This window comes from Halichoerus grypus, chromosome 4 (genome assembly GCF_964656455.1).
Source record: "Halichoerus grypus chromosome 4, mHalGry1.hap1.1, whole genome shotgun sequence".
Taxonomy (NCBI): Eukaryota; Metazoa; Chordata; class Mammalia; order Carnivora; family Phocidae; genus Halichoerus; species Halichoerus grypus.
In genome coordinates, this window is record NC_135715.1 from 52230093 (window position 1) to 52247501 (window position 17409).

The 17409-nt window shown below is 40.1% G+C and overlaps 1 protein-coding gene across 2 annotated transcripts in view; it reads left to right on the forward strand.

Moving 5' to 3' along the window:
* Positions 1 to 17409, forward strand: part of DGKH (diacylglycerol kinase eta) — a 179739-nt gene that overhangs the window by 67520 nt on the left and 94810 nt on the right. For both annotated transcript variants that reach the window (XM_078070315.1, XM_036106980.2), the window contains exons 3-4: positions 10272 to 10382; positions 13193 to 13273. In XM_078070315.1, coding sequence (XP_077926441.1) covers positions 10272 to 10382; positions 13193 to 13273 — 192 coding nt within the window. The remainder of the gene's footprint in view (positions 1 to 10271; positions 10383 to 13192; positions 13274 to 17409) is intronic.

Consider the following 17409-nt stretch of genomic DNA (forward strand, 5'->3'; position numbering starts at 1 on the left):
CCCAGCACTTGGTAGTGTCCAGGGCAGATCCCAGCTTTTCATTCCTTACCTTCTCCTGCAAATCCAACCTGTTTTTTTCTCTGAATGATAGTAGAGTAGAACCTGGTTTCTTGTGGGCAGATGGCTCTCAGGAGGCTGAAGGGGAGAGTTGGAGTAGACATGCTCTGTTATTAAACCCAAATTACTCCCCCCCACCTCCGCTGGAGCAGAGCCGGTGGGGGTGCCGAGAGGCAGGGGTGGCATGTGAACGGGGCTCCACACACAAAGAGAAAGATACATTTTAAGTGTAGAGTGTCTACACATTATTACTTAAATATTGTTTATGCGAGTGTTTATTAAGCCTGACTGATGATTACAATCGCCAGGAGAGCTTTTAATATGTGTAAGGTTCTCTGCCCTATCCCAGATCGATTGCATCAAAACCTCCTAGATGAACAGAGATTCTGAATGTCCGTAAAGTTTTCTGTGTCATTCAGATGACCAGCCAGATTTTAGAACTGGTGTATTTAATAGAGCTTCATGTAATATATGTATAGTCCTTTTTTTAAAAAAAGATTTATTTATTTATTTATTTATTTATTTTAGAGAGAGAGCCCGCATGAGCAGGGGTGGGGGACAGAGGGAGAGGGAGAGAGAATCTGAAGCAGGCTTCCAACGCGAGGCTTGATCCGACGACCCTGAGATCACAGCCTGAGTGGAAACCAAGAGTCGACAAGAGTCGGACACTTAACAGACTGCGCCACCCAGGCGCCCCATATGTATGGTCCTTTTCATAAAGAGGCTCAAATTTGTTTTTAAGGAAGTAGGAAATCTCTGGTTGGATAAAATTCAGAAGGGGAAAGGACGCAAGGCACGAAACGCAAAAGGGCCTGGAATCAAGAGGAACTGAGGGAGATTTTGGAGGCTGATATAAGAGCCAGGCTTGAAGCATTTTAACCCGGGACTGATAAAAAGAGATAGACAGACTGAATCAGGACAAGAAACAATGGCCAACCTTCCAAAGCCATGAGAAGAGAGGCAGTAATCATTCAGTATAACTTCTGGCATGTTTGTGGGGAAAAATAGTTCTTGTTTTATAATCACACAGAGAATATTTAGAAGGGCTAATAAAAGAAAAGAAACAGTGTTGTGATAGGAGACACAATTCATTGAGACTTGTGATAAAGATAGACTTGTAGTTTCAGAGATGTTAGATCAAATGAGTGATGGGTTTGACCACCTTTCAAGCCAAATTATGTAAGTTCAACTGTTGGGTAAAATATGGAAGGATAGAAAATCTATTCTAAACAATAGCTGATTTATACATTCTTCAGATATATCTGCCTTTTTGGCCACCCAAAGACAATGTTAATGCTGACAAGAGAGATGGCCTCCCTTAAGAATGAAGGAAAAATGGTAGTGGATAAAAACAGAATGCCTTTCAATTTGGGGGAAAAAAAAAAAAAAGGTAGAATAATCAACAACTAAATGCTTATATTTGCTGCAAGGACATTTGCCAAGGAGAAAGAGACGGCCACGAAAGAAGCTCCTTTGGATACAGCTCACAGAATGCTGGCAAGGCTCCTGCCCAGGCTCTCCCTTAAGAGCTCTTAAGATAACATACCATTCAAGTTTCCTTACTTCATTCATTCATGTGTTCCGTGAGTAAGGATGAGGGGCTCTTCTCTGCGCAAGGAACTGTGATAAGTGCCGGGGCCGTGGCGGTGAATACGGTGGGTCCGGCCCTGCTCTTGCAGGCTAGTTGGGAAGATAGATACATCAGTTCAATTAGTTCAGCTAACTGGATTTCGAAGTGCCAGTGGCATCCAAGGTACTTTCTGGCCTTACTGGACTAGAATACTTAGACCGATGTTCTAAGATGTAAAATAGTAATTTATAGTAGCTGTAAACTCTGCTCCATTATTAAATACTAGTTCATGATTGTGCTATGTTCTTATGTTTAATGTTTAGAAAACTTATACATTTTGGGACTGTATACTTTATGTGATTAAACATGGTCTTCGTGGAAGTGGTTCCAAATCCACCACTTGCCAGATACGTCACCAAAGTGACACTATAGTTGCTCCTAAAAAATGGCTCAGATTAAGATTAGGAGTATAGGATAGATTTGGAGCCCTTAAAACAGTGATTCTCAGGAGAGGTGTTTTGGAAATCTGTGGGGTTTTTTTTTTGTTTTTTTGTTTTTTAAATCATCCCAGTGCTTTTGGCATAGTGAGCCCTCCTAGCCAGCAATCTTAAAACATACCAGGCAGGTCAAAACTTCAAAGAATTGTCCTTTATAATTTATGACCTTCAAATGTCCTACGGGATATTATTATGGGCAAACATGATTTATAATCACCTGAGCTTAAAACCTAACTTCATGTAACACAAAATCTTAAAGTATTATTATAAGGTATTCATTTTCCAGGTATATAACTACTGTGTGTAAAAAGGGAGGTTTTCGTTTGTGTGTTTGTTTTTAGAGGGGGCAGAGGGAGAGGGAGAGAGAGAATCTTAAGCAGGCTCCATGCCTAGAGTGGAGCCCAACGTGGGGCTCCATCTCACAATCCTGAGATCATGACCTGAGCCAAAATCAAGAGTCGGATGCTTAACTGACTGAGCCACCCAGTAGTGCCTCTATAGCTTGGTTTTTGATTAGAACTTTACCAGGTGCTATTTACAACTTCAGAAAATATGTCATGGGGCGCCTGGGTGGCTCAGTCGGTTAGGCGTCTGCCTTTGGCTTAGGTCGTGATCCCAGGGTCCTGGGATCGAGCCCCACATCGGGCTCCCTGCTCCGTGGGAAGCCTGCTTCTCCCTCTCCCGCTCCCCCTGCTTGTGTTCCCTCTCTCGCTGTGTCTCTCTCTGTCAAATAAATAAATAAAATCTTTTAAAAAAAAAAAGAAAAGAAAAGAAAATATGTCACTAGTGGCCATACTATTCACTCCTGTATCATCTGGCATTTGAGGTTGGTGCATTAATGGAGATTCTATGTTAGATGCACTCATCTCTTTCCTTTGTTATTTCTGCCATAGTAGTCATTGGCATATTGAAGTATACATTATCTTATTATATGTTACTCTTTTAAAATGTCTCATTTATATTACACTTAGAAATTTATATTAATTTTTTTTACCATCTTTAGAATTCATTTCATTAAGGTTTTCACAAAGTATAAAACTCAAACATAATTATCTATGTCTACCACAAAATAGAATAAAATAAGTGGATAGTGTGCACACACACACACAGTCTTTGTGTGATAATTTCTCTTTATATAGGCATCGGGCCCTTGTTCAAGAGTGTTATATCTTTATTTAACTTGTGTCAGTCCCACTTAAAACACCTTTTCCCACAGGTCTGACCTGCTAAAATAGTACCTTACTTACAATACTTTATATTTATGTAGCATTTGGGAGTTTATAAAAGATATTTACACGTCATTCTGTTTCATCCCGACAACTCTGAGGAATACAGGGCAAGTGATCTTTATCCTCACTTTACAGATGGGGAACTTTGGTTCATAGGTGTTGTTACTTTAATTTCTTACTTGTTGTTTCCTGATTACTCAGTAAATTGATTCACATGTATTAATTATTTTCTTAATGTCAGGGTATATGGCTATATGGCCATATAAAAGTATGGCTATATGGAGGGTGGAAAAATAAATAAGATACAAATCTTTAAAAATTCCCTTACCACATGATTAATGCTATAAATTATGTATGAGCAAAGTGCTGTGGATGCAGCTAGGCTGTGATGGTGGCCTGAGCCTTGAAGGATGATGGGATGGGGGCAGGGGTTACAAGAAGCAGAAGACAATATTGTGAGTAGAAGGAAGAGCTCGTGAAAGAGGCTGGACATAGGGAAGCATAGAGGGTTTGAGGATTAGCAAGTGCTTCTCTTCTACTCTGCTGTTAGGTGAATTTAGGAGGACTTCTGAAGATGAAGCCGTAAAAGAAGGTGGGTCACTTGTGGAAGGAGGAGTCTGTGTGCTCAGCTCACAAGGCTGGAATTATACTGTGGGTGATAGGAAACCACTGAACATATTAAACCAGAGTTTGGCAGGATCAGATCTGTTTTTCAGGGATAATTCTGTCCAGAGTGGGAAGAATGGACCAGTGGTAGGAAAAATTGATAGCATGGAGGACATTTTAGGGAACTATTGAGCTCAAGGGAGTTAGAGGAGCTTGAACTAAGGCAATGGCAGGAAGAGTGGAAAGGGATGGACTGAAGAAATGAAACCTTTCTATACTAAATAATACTTATGATGGGGGCTAATATTAGTCAAGATAATATCTTGTCATACTACATTTTTATTTTTTATTTTTTTCATATTACATTTTTAAAGAATTGTGTATACTTTTGTATCCACTGTCTCATATGTCATTATAACACATGGTGATATACAGGTATTATTTCCAATTTAGAGATTAAAGTCTATAAAACTGAAGAGGCTTACCATTAAAGAAAGTCAAATAGACTCACGATGTTATAGGTTCTGTACAGATACCCAGGAAAGCATAGACAGCTTTCCCAGAGCTTGTATAACAAAATGGATAAGGAAATGTATGTGTCAAAGAAAAATTTTCTATTTGGGGGGTAGAGTGGACAGAAGTTAAGAGAGATGCAGCGCGGTGGTGGGGGGACACCTGACTGGCTCAGTCAGTGGAGCCTGCGACTCTTGGTCTCGGGGTTGTAGGTTCGAGTCGCACGTTGGGTTTAGAGATTACTTAAAAATAAAATCTTTTAAAAAAGAGAGAGAGATGAGAAGAAAGTGGTGTGAAAACTCTCTCGACCCACGTCTTAGTCTGTTCAAAATCCTATAAGAAAAACACCATACACTAGAGGATTTAAACAACAAATTCATTTCTCGTAGTGTGGAGGCTGAGAAGTCCCAATCAGGGCGCTGGCTGATCTAGTGTCTGGTGAGGGCTTGCTTCCTGGTTCATCCATGGCTGTCATCTTGCTGTGTCCTCATGTGGCAGAAGGAGCTCTCTGGGGTCTGTTTTATAAGGGCACAAATCCTAAAGGCCCTACCTCCTCATACCGACAAATTGGGGGTTAGGATTTCAATTTCGGGAGGACACACAAACATTCAGTCCATAACAACAAATTTCATTCCCATTCCTTAGAAGAGAAGTTAAGGGGTCATGTTGGGACAAGAGGAGGAGAAGCTAGAGATTCTTCTGGAATTTTTGAAGACATCTGTAAAAGATGAGTCATCACTGACATTTCCATTTCACTATATCAAGCTTTTCACCACACCTATTTCGATGGCCAAAAAAAGTCAGCATGCGAAAATGTGCATTTATCAGATAAATCAGGCAGTAACTGATTTTTCAAAAATTCTTAGCTTTACAAAATGGCTCATTGAGTGATTATTAAAATTGTGCTCTCCTTGAGACGTTCAAGTAGTATTCCATCCAAGTAGCTTCAACTTGTGGCACACAAGTGTTTCTGAAATTGTAGGTGAAATCATAGAGCACCCGTGTGTGTGTGTGTGTGTGTGTGTGTGTGTATTATTTTAAAAGAGAAATGACTTTTGTTTGAGCTACACAGGGAACATGAAATGAACAATTCCACAGCCTTAAGACATTAGACTACAGACCTCCTTTGAAAGCCAGCTAGATAAAAAATTTTTCCACTTAAAGTTTATTTGATTGAAATAATCTTTTTTCAAAGCCAAGTTCATTGAACTTTGTGTTTTTAACATCTGGAGACTGGGTTATTGGATTACAGTTAAGTCTCCATGGCTTTACTGATTTTTCGTAAGTGTTGGGTAGTACTGAACTAATATGTGCCAGGTTATATGACTAAATGTCAGTTAAATGTAAACGTTCTAAGCCCTTTTTTGACGGAGGGGAGAGTTTATCCCTTATCCAGGAGATTGTGAGGAATTTAAAACTAAAATTTTGTACTTAATTTTAACAGGTTCTGAAACATAACTCTCTTATCATAACTTTCTTATATCTGTTCCCAACTTCAAATTGTTATTCTAGTTGAACATCAACATTGAACATAATAAATATTATGATTTTAAAGAACGATTGCTTGTTTATTCACTTAGTATATGCAGTATTTTGAGATTTTTGGACCCACACATGTTTTTCTCTGAACCATACTTTGATAATATGATTATATTTTCTAGAGCTGTTGCAAATTAATCATTTTTTTTGTTATGCTCCTACTTTTATAAGAAGTGTTTGTTTAACTAGCCATATATAAACAAGTTTATTTTGAGGATTGACTTTCATGTGAATAACTGCCTTCTAGTTAAATATTTTAAATCCCATCTCTTAGAAGAAAGTAAGCTAGCCTCAGAATGTTTTTTCTTTTTTTTAGAATTTAAAATTAACCATGTAACATAAAGAAGTTTGTAAATGCATGAAGATAAGGACTATATCTTAAACATCTTTGTATTCCCCCACAGCCTCACACATTGCAGATTAATCCATGCTTATGCAAGATTTAAAGAACATAAAGTGATATAGAAAAAAAAAACTATATGAACTATTGCTTCGAAAGTGACTATGTAAGGATCATCTCTAAATTACCAATCAGGATAGATTGACATTTTCCTGTCTTCTTTCCATCCCTCCCCAACCCCTCACCCAGGGAGTGCACCCCAGGGTACATACACCTTTGTGCATCGTATCTGCTGTTTTTATACGCGTGAGAAGAAGCAGGCTCAGACCTGCTGAATGCTGGAAAACGTAAGATCATATCCAGCCACGGGGCCCGGTTTTCTCATTCTTTCATTCTTTTAAAATACAAAGTTATCTGACATACTGTTTTACATTTAGCTAAAAGTTGTTCAGTGCAACATTTACAGAGGCCCTAAGGTATCAGCCACTGTGTTAGATGGTGTGGGGTGCCGTCTTTGCTCTGAGGAAGCTCACAGCGTGGCTGGACCACGCACATGTAAACCGATGCTATCTGGTGTCACAGATGCTGTTATACAGAGGGGGTAAGGCACCTCAGAGGCACAAAGGTAGGGTGAGTTACTTCTTCCTCGGGGGCAGGGAAGCCAGGGGCTTCCGAGTTGAGATGAAGAGGAGTTTTCAAGACGGACCAGTTGAGGAAAGGCCATTTACGGCCGAGGGAGGAGCGTGGGCAGGGGTGGGTGATGAGGTTGGAGAGATGATGCCGGGTCTTCTATGGTACATATGGAAGTTTGGGCTTCCTGCTGCAGGCAAAAGAGAATTAAGCTGTGGTATAACATAATCAGGTTTTCATTTTGGAAAATCACTCTGATAACCATGTGGGGAATGAAGTAGGTTATTGATGCTTCCCTTAGACAGTGCTTATAGAAAATAAATAGACCAAACATGAAGTTCTCTTCCTCATTGCCCTAAACAAAACTTTACAAAAATCCCAATACATTCACTTCTAGAACAAATGGTTTGTTCTTTGGGTAAGTATTATTTTTACAGTATTTCAGTACTTTGTGTTTAAGAATGATGACTGTCTCCCCGGGGTGACACCAGATGAGTCCAGCAACACCAGCAACACCACTCACCAGTCACTCCTCCTATACCCCTTTCTCTTGGTCTCTCGCATCTAGTTGCCCAAGCCAACAACTTAGACTTTTCCTTGGTCCTTCTCCTCTCTCTTGCCCTTGATGCCTATCAGTAAGTCCAGTGGATTCTGCCTCCAAATTGCTCTACTTCTCTGCATCTCAGTGATGCGACAACCTGCACTCGAGCCCCTAGTGTCTCTCCCTTGGACATTTCCCCATTCTCGCTCTCCTGCTTCAAACATTTCACTAGCTTTTTGCACTTACAATAAAAAGCGAGCTCCCCATGGTGGCCGCCTCTCCTGGCTCTAATCTCCCCTGACCTCATTTCTTGACACTCTCCTTCTGCTCCAGCTGTTATTTGCCCTCAGAGTGGCCTGCAAACACTTACTCTCTTCTTCCAAGAAGCTCTTCGAATTTGGTGCCTGGCAAATACTCCCTGAACTTAATAGCATAATGATATCATAATAATAACACTTTCTGCCATTTATTGAATGTTTTCTGTAACCCAGACAGTGTGCTAAGTGCTCTCCAGTCATTATCGTATAATTAAATTAGATGCAACAAGCTTGTGAAGTTGGTATTATTATTCCTGTATTTCAGGAGAGGAAACTTGGGCAGATTGTTGAAGCAACTTGCCCAGCTTCCTATTTTCAGTGTGTCGTGGAGCCTGGCTTTAAGTCTGTCTGTCTGACTCCAAATCGAGCTCTTTGGTACGAAATTGCAAAAATATTTTGTTATCGTTAAAAATTTACAATTCCTGGAAGACAGTCTCAGAGCAAGCGATGTGGAAAATCTCTCATTGACACTGAAAGTAAATGTTAATATAACTTGACTACCTTACTGGTGACAACACATTTTTCTCAATATTTTATGTCTTGTTGATAATAAAAGACGGTATAGTGTAGAAATTGGGAATAAGCTCTGGAGTCAAGCAGACATGAGTTTTACCTCAGTACCTGCTATTCATTCATATAGATCTGAATTTCGTGTGTCCTGGATAATTTTTTGGTACTTGAGATACATCAGTGGGCAATCCAGTGGGATGGATTTAAAATTTTGGTTCTTTGAGCTGTTTTTGTCCTGGAGACTCACCATCGCATTACTGCTCCTTTATGAATTCAGAATAAATGTGACTGACCCCTCTTGGACCCCATCCCAAGGGGATCTATTTGAGTCAGTCCCATGACATGTCTCCTAAGGACAATCTCAGAGGCAGACTGTAAGTTTAGTTTGCTATAAGTGTAGTTTCCTTCTTCCTTAATGAAACATTGAATTTAACTTTATTAGATGTAACAAACTCAGGTAAATTCTGTTCTAATAGGGGTAGCACAATAAACATAATAAATATGCAAATTACATTATACATAGAAGAGGAAAGTAAGTACTTTGTGTGAGGGAGTAAATAAGATGAAATTGCAGATTGCGTTGTGGTATTAAATAAGTCAGTGAGGTGGGTCTCACTGAGAAGGTCAAAGACTTGAAGTGTGTGAAGGAGTTGGTCAGACAGATATCTGAAGGAAGAGCAGCCCAGGAGGAGAGATTAGGTGGCATCCAGATCTAAGAGGAGCATGCATGGCCACTTAAAAGCAAAGCACCATTGTGGACAGGGGGCCAAAGGGAGGGAGAGATCCTAGATGAGGCCAGCGGGTTCTAAGTATCTTGTTGGTGATAATGAAATGAACTTCATATATGAAGCACTCAGCACGGAGTCTGGCCCAGAATCACAGAGCCCCTGCCTACCTTCTCCAGCCACATCCCCTGCTGCTCCCGCACCACAAACCCTACCCTGCATTTATAACTGAAAGTTCTTTGAAGATTCCCCAAATATGCATGCTGTTTTAAACCTTTCTACTTTTGCACACACCTAAAATAGGCTTTGCCATCCCTTGTCATTCTGATAAACTCCTTTCAGACCCACCCTGGACTATCCTCTGGGAAGACTTCTTTGCCTCCCTCTAAAGGAGCTGATGCTTCCTTCTCTGGACCACCATGCATAGTGCTTTGACTACATTCGTTAAAATAACACATAGCTAATGATAACATTTAATGAGCACTTACTATATGCCGTGCCATAAGTCCTTTCTATGTTTTTAATGTATTCCTTACAACAACCCTATAAGGTATGTCGCGGTGTCATCCGCATTTTCCAGATGAATAATAAAGGTGCCTGACACAAAACAATCGCTCAATTATGCTAGCAGTTAAGAATAAAAACCAAGTGAAATAAAATCAAGGCTTTAAATAATTTTTATATAACAGTTGAAGAAAATAAGAATGATGTGGTTTGGGAAGAAAAAAACTAGTAATGATGAGCTTCCATTTAAACTGATACCTTAGTGTTCCTTCAAAAGTAAACGTGAAGATTTCTGGCTACTGTGTCAGTTGAATAATTGATATAATTTCCATATTAAAAAAGGTATGTTCCTGATATAATTAGTAGAGTTATACACTGGGAGGTAAAATAATTCCTCTATAAAAGGCAGTGTACCGTCACACTGAATTGTAAGTATTAGTTTGGTGCATGTGTCTCCCATATTATTTGTGACTACTTGGAGGGCAGGGAACCATGTCAGATTTACCTTTGTCCATGAGGCTTTGCACACGTCCTCCCTTCGTTGGACAGAAAGAAGAAGATATTCTCTCGTGTAATTTCTAGGACCTGGGAAATAATATTTAAAATGTCACTGATGGTGTGTCATTAATTCTGAATTTTATTTGGTTCTGAATTTCATTTTAATCATGTTGTTGTGCTTCTGTTTCTCCCCAGACCAGTATTAAAGAGGGACAACTATTGAAGCAAACCAGTTCCTTCCAAAGATGGAAAAAGCGTTACTTCAAACTTCGAGGCCGTACACTTTATTATGCAAAGGACTCGAAGGTAATTTGGAAAGATAATGACTCGCGAGCACTTGCGGTTGTGGATGGATTATAAATTTTAGTTCTCTGAACTTTTTGTCTTGGTGCTCACTAGAGCCTTACCATTCTTCTGTTAATTCGGTGTGCGTGTGATCCATCTTGGACCATATCCCAAGGGAGTCTAGTTAAGTCAGTTTCATGGCATGTCCATGGAGGACGATCTTATGGAAAGGTTCTAGTATAGTTTTCTTTCTTCCTTTCTTCTTTCCTTACAATTAAAGTAAAACATTAAATGTAACCTTATTAAATGTAATAAGCTGAAAATTTTGGGTTTCCCCCCTTTTCTTGCTACCTTTTACTTTATACATCTTTCCCTGACCATGAGAGAGAGAATTGCTATAGTTGCTAAGAATCTGTCCTCTGGTTTCAGACAAGGGTTTGTATCCCACTTCCAGCACATTCCACAAGAGTGGCGGCAGGCAGCTCGCGTTGTACTGAGGAGGCTTAAATGAGATAATACACAAGGTGCCTGACACAAAGCAATCACTCAATTATGCTAGCAGTTAAGAATAAAAACTAAGTGAAATAAAATCAAGGCTTTAAATAATTTTTATGTAACAGTTGAAGAAAATAAGAATGATGTGGTTTAGGAAGAAAGAAACTAGTAATGATGAGCTTCCATTTAAACTGATACCTTAGTGTTCCTTCAGAAGTAAACGTGAAGATTTCTGGCTACTGTGTCAGTTGAATAATTGATAATTTCCATATTTAAAAAAACATATGTTCCTGATATAATTAGTAGAGTTATACACTGGGAGGTAAAATCAAATATGCAAACAAATGTAATTCTTAGTTTATGCAGCTGTACAAGTAATAACCAAATAAAGTAATCTCATTTTAAAAGTCGTTACGTTCAAGGTTGTCCCTGATCTGGCTCCATGCTGCCTTTCCACATTCATCTCTAGGCGGCACTGACCACTTGATAACCTTGGCCCTGCCCCGTGTTTGCCATCCGCAGATGATCTTTCCCTCTGTCTCCACTTGATGAAATTCCCTGTTTTCTTTAAGATCCCCTCAAAGAGTCTTTATTCCATCATTCACAAGAGCAAGAGTTTAAATGTTTTCTGCGGGGGAAATTATCTGTGACCTTCCATAGCATTCTGTAGTATTTCTTTTCTTGAATTTTCAATAGACCATCTTACATTACAATTAGTCATTATGTTTCTTCTCCTGTGCGAGATTAAAAATTCTTTCTGGTCGGGGAACAAGTCTAATAGTCAGATTTGTTGGAGTGAAGTGGATTTGCACACCCCCTAGGGACCTTGGGGGTGTTGATAGAAGCTATCAGACAAGGGGCCCCTTTTCTTTCTTTCTTTCTTTTTTTTTTTGGTAAATTTAATTTAATTTTTATTTAAATTCAATGTAGTTAACGTATGCCGTGTTACCTGTTTCAGAGGTACAATTTAGTGATTCATCAGTTGCATATAACACCCACCGGTCATTACATCACGTGCCCTCCTTAACGCCCATCACCCAATTAACCCATCCCCCCACTCTCCTCCCCTCCAGCAACCCTCAGTTTTGTTTCCTATGGTTAAGAGTCTCTGTGGTTTGGGCGCCTGGGTGGCTCAGTTGGTTGAGCAACTGCCTTCAGCTCAGGTCATGATCCTGGAGTCCTGGGATCAAGTCCCACATCGGGCTCCCTGCTCAGCAGGGAGTCTCCTTCTCCCTCTGACCCTCCCCCCTCTCATGCTCTCTCTCTCTCTCATTCTCTCTCTCAAATAAATAAATAAAATCTTTAAAAAAAAAAGAGAGTCTCTATCTTTTGTCTCCCTCTCTGTTTTCATCTTATTTTATTTTTCCTTCCCTTCCCCTATGTTCATCTGTTTTGTTTCTTAAATTCCACATATGTGTGAAATCATATGGTATTTGTCTTTCTCTGACTTACTTCACTTAGCATAATACCCTCTAGTTCCATCCACGTCATTGCAAATGGCAAGATTTCATTCTTTTTGATGGCTGAGTAATATTCCATTGTGTGTATGTGTATACATACCACATCTTCTTTATCCATTCATCTGTTGATGGACATCTAGGCTCTTTCCATAGTTTGGCTATGGTGGACATTGCTGCTATAAACATTGGGGTGCATGTGGAAGGGGCCCATTTTCTGCAGTTCTAGCGGTGCCTTGTTATAGCTGCCGTGCTGCAAGAACATTGAATGAGTGCAAACAATGACCAAATGACTGAGAGTGGGAAGGATACGTTTATTTAGTAGAGTTTCCTAATCTCTAAATTGAACATTATTAAAGATTCCATTTCTGTGGAGTTTTTATCACTGAAACTTTTTGATTGAAACCACTTTTAAGAGTACAAAAGAAACACCATTTTATATTTGCAGAGCAGATTCACCTTCTCATTCAAACCCATTTATGGATGAGGGAAATAAGTTTCAGAAAGTTCAGTAACTCACCATGATCCGAGCCAGGACTAGTTCTCATTTCTCACTTAGCAAATGTGGGAATGATGATGTTGCCTCTGCCTTCCTGGCAACGTTGTTACAGGCTGTTGCCTGTCCAGAGGTATTACTCTGTGTGTTCTTTAAAGATCTTTTTGGTTTGGGATTTATGAGTTAGTTGTACTTTGTGGTTTTACACTTCCTAAGAAGGTATTGCAAATAATCACGAACGACTTTTTATTCACTTTCTATTCCTAATTCCTAACACAGCTTCATAGTCATGACCTAATAGCAAAAAAAAAAAAAAAAAAAATTATTGACGAACATTGAGTTAGGTTTTCATTTAATGTGTTTGTGTTCTTCTTCATTAACAGTCTCTGATATTCGACGAAGTTGACCTCTCAGATGCCAGCGTAGCCGAAGCAAGCACAAAAAATGCAAACAACAGTTTCACGGTATGGTTATATTCTGCTGACTTCCTTCTCAAAAGTTACAGAATGACCTTTCCTAAGCATGTACAGAATGTCCTCTTCAGTTACCAACCATGTGTCAACTGAAGCGTGTTGGAATTCCTGCCAACACAGTAAACTTAATAAGTATGCTGTATACCACGTACTGTCAAGAAACCAATGCATTAAATGTATTTTTTTTAAAGTATTTACAACATTTTCCATTTTAGGCCTTTTAATTTTAGTGCTTTAAAATTGTCACCTCTTTTAAGTTTGATACTTCAACTAATTTCCATTGTTTTGGAATATTCAAAAAGTCTATTTCTTACCTTCGGTCTTAAAATATGTTTTCCCTTCTCCTCTACTTTTACTCTATTGCTGTGGTTCAGGCAACTGCTATGGTTCAGGTCTTCATTTATTCTCACTTAAGTAATTCATTCGATAGCTACTTAAGAGGTATCCTCTGTTCCAGTTAATTCTTTTCCAATTACAAATCACATTGCTGGAAAGACCTCACTGGCTCACTGTTGCCTGTCAAGTTACATCTGCAGCTCCATCCTCAAGTCTTATAAAACCATACCTTAGCATTCTAGAATTACTGAGACTGTTCGTCCTTATGCACCCCACCGGTCCAGCATTTCTGTCTGTGCCTGGACTTCTCCCATTCCCCCTGGCTTCACTGATTTCTCCTCCATCTAAGGCTGTTGAAATTCTACCAGTTCTTCAAAGTTAATCTCAGATATCTCATTCTTTTTCTACTTCCCTCATTCAAAAAATATGATTTGAATACCCACCATGTGCTAGGCACTTGTGCTAAGCACAAGAGATTCAGAGATGAATAAATAGATTGTTACTTCCCTCAAAATATTGACAATAGAGTTCAGTCAAGTTCCTCCCAGGTAGTTTTTATAGCTACGTATTCCTAGGTCCTCTAAGATGCCTTGCTCTCGCTATGTTGTTGCCCCCATCCACACTCCCAGCCCCTGTTCAAGAAGCTAGCACTGCTGACAGTGGTGTGCTGTGTCCATCTCCCAGGCTTGCCAGGGCAGGGAAGACAGACAGATTTGTTTATACAAATACAGAGCAGTGCCATGACAGAGGTAAGCGCTGGTGGGGGCGGGGGCGGGGTGGGGAGGAAGCAAATGTATTCAGATTTAGCCATATGGATTTACAGCACGTGGGATAATCCATGGTGTAAATGTTCCTGCCCCTTCCACTGCCCCAGGGAACCTTTAGTTGGAGGAGAGGAAAGCCAAGTATAGAACCCTGGGAAAATGTTAAAATTTAAAGTTTGACCAATAAAGACAGAGCATTCTGAAGTATAGAAGGAGCCTTGGGAGGTGATGATGTTAGGAAAAGCCTGTGGAAGATAGTTTTAGGACGGAAGTTGTTAAACATCAAATACTGTAGAGAGATCAAGTCAAAGAAGAAATGAGAAGCGTCTGTGGAATTTGTTAACATGGAGGTCATTGGGTCACATTGACGGGAATGACTTCGGGGAGGGGTTGGCGTGCATTAGGCTGCCCTGCCGAACAGGTGGGAAGGCAGAGAAGCCGGGGTGGATTGCTTTTTTGAAAAGCTTGGCTGTTAGAGGAAGGAGAACAAGTATAATATTCAGACTTCAAAAGAGTTTTGTTGTTGTTGTTCTTTGGCTTTGTTTTTTTTTTTTTTTTTTTCAAAGATTTTATTTATTTGACAGAGAGAGACACAGCGAGAGAGGGAACACAAGCAGGGGGATTGGGAGAGGGAGAAGCAGGCTCCCCGCCGAGCAGGGAGCCCGACGCGGGGCTCGATCCCAGGACCCCGGAATCATGACCCGAGCCGAAGGCAGACGCTTAACCGACTGAGCCGCCCAGGCGCCCCTCTTTGGCTTTGTTTTTAAAATGGGCTTTGAGTGTGTCTTTATGAAGAGAGGAAAGAATTGTTGGACTCGAAAGTTGAAGTGTCAGGAAAGACAGGGGAGAAAGGATGGAGCATGGGAGCCAGAGCCCATTTAGAGATTAGCATTGACCGGGAGACAGAAAGTTTATGGAGGTGGGTGTGTGCAGGAAGTTCGTTTATTCCAAACCCAGATACTACCGTTCTCTCAATGAAATTGAAGCCGAGGTCATCTGCTATGAGTCAGAGTTTACTTAGGTTTGGGTTAGCTTCTGTAGAAAATGAGAGTTGAGGGGTGCCTGGGTGGCTCAGTCAGTTAAGCGTCTGCGTTCCGCTCAGGTTCTGATCCCAGGGTCCTGGGATTGAGCCCCACGTCGGGCTTTCTGCTCAGAGGGAGCCTGCTTCTCCCTCTCCCTGCCCCTCCCCCTGCCTGTACTGTCTGTCAAATAAATAAATAAAATTACAAAAAAAAAAAAAAGAAAATGAAAGTTGAAACTGAACAGGGACCCGGAGAAGATTATGAGGTAGTAAATAGTGTCTAGCAAAGATGGAGATCAAGTTTAGTAATGTATCTAATTCCTATGCCTTTCACATTTTTTTTTTTGTTAAGATGGGGAGAAAGAACAACAGCTAAATTGATCCAGGGTTGATGGTTTATAGGGCTTATAAAAGATAAAGCCATTGTTGGATGTTCGAGGGATAATAAGTCATCCATCTTCCTCTCTGTGTTCCCAGTTCTTGAGAATAAAACACAGGGAGTGAGGGACAGCTTATTTATCACTGAACAGGATCCAACAACCACTAGATTCAGAGCTTCTGATAAATTATTGGAGGCCTAATCAGAGCTTCTGATAAATTGTTGCTTCTTTTTCCTTCCTCCCAAATGAAGGTGGGGTATGGTGATGAACCACTTGTCTTCCCTAGGGAGTGAACCGAAGTCCTCTCTCCTCTGTGGAGACTCATGGGGTAGTGGGCAATAAGGGTTTCCCCTCAACAGGGATCTAGAATTTAGTCTGAAAGAGGGTTCCAAAATTTAAGATTTGAAGGATGGAACAATTTCAGATAAAGACAAGGTCTAGGGTATTGGCATAGATAAAGGTAAAAGAAAGTGAAAAGCTTAGATTTGAGAGAGGGTATTCAAATCCTTTGTATAACTCTTTCTTGGACCTCCAAGTACATTCAATCTCTCCTCTAGTGCCTTTCTTATTATAGAACTCATTATAGTCTGCCTCATATTTAATTAGGTACTTACATTTATTATAATCTCCTTGAGGACAGAGACTCTGTCATATCATTTTACCTCAGAGTACCTTATCTGTAAATATTTGCTGATTTAATTAATAAGATGAAAGTTTATTTTACACATGAGAAGACTTCTTGGTGAAGTATTTTCAAGAGATTTATCCACTCAACCAAATGTTATTTCTGAAGTTTGTTGGACTAGAAATGTGGAGACTAAAATATTAGGCAGATTGGTTAGAGTTTTACAGCAAATGAATTTGGTAGAACTCTCTAGGGCATAAAATAGAATAAGGGAGAGGTTTTCAACCAGTAATTGACAATCTTTCCTATCTTTAAATATTTAAATATCCTACCTTTCTGGATTGCATTGACTGCTACTGATACTGTTGTTTTGGCTAGTTCGTGTCAAAGGTTAATGGTGAAGTTTAGTGGTATTATGGCTGAAAGATACAGGAATGGCCAAATTCAGCTCCGCTACAGTCATGCCTTGAAGTCCCTAAGGAAGATATATTGACAGGGGACAATAGTAAGTGGAAAATCTGTGATTAGCAGATGGAAAATGGAAAAGATGTGCTTTGCCTGAAAACCCAATGCCAAACTCTCTAGTAAAACAGGTTCGAGAGAGCTCGGCCGAAACTGACTTCACATGGGACGTTACTCAGCATAGTTTCTGCCGCATTCTGTCGGTTCTGAATGAGTCACTAAGGTTGGCTGAGCTTCGGGGGAGGGGATAGAGACACTGTGAGAGAAGCGTCAAAGGATTTGTGGACAAATCCTACCTACTCGACGGTTACTTTTCCTTCCTTGCACAGTCCTGTGCTCCCATCCCTGGAGTTAATAATTGTCTTGTTGTTTTGGTTGTCTAAATCACCTTGGGTACATATTAGTTTCCCCTCCGTCACACTGGTGCATCCCTGGGAAGGGTCCCAGCCCTCCTGATGCTTTATCCAGGGCTCTTCCTTTTCACACAGTGTTCTTTCCCTCTGGTTAGTCTTTGCCTGTCCTCTCTCTCTTCTCACATT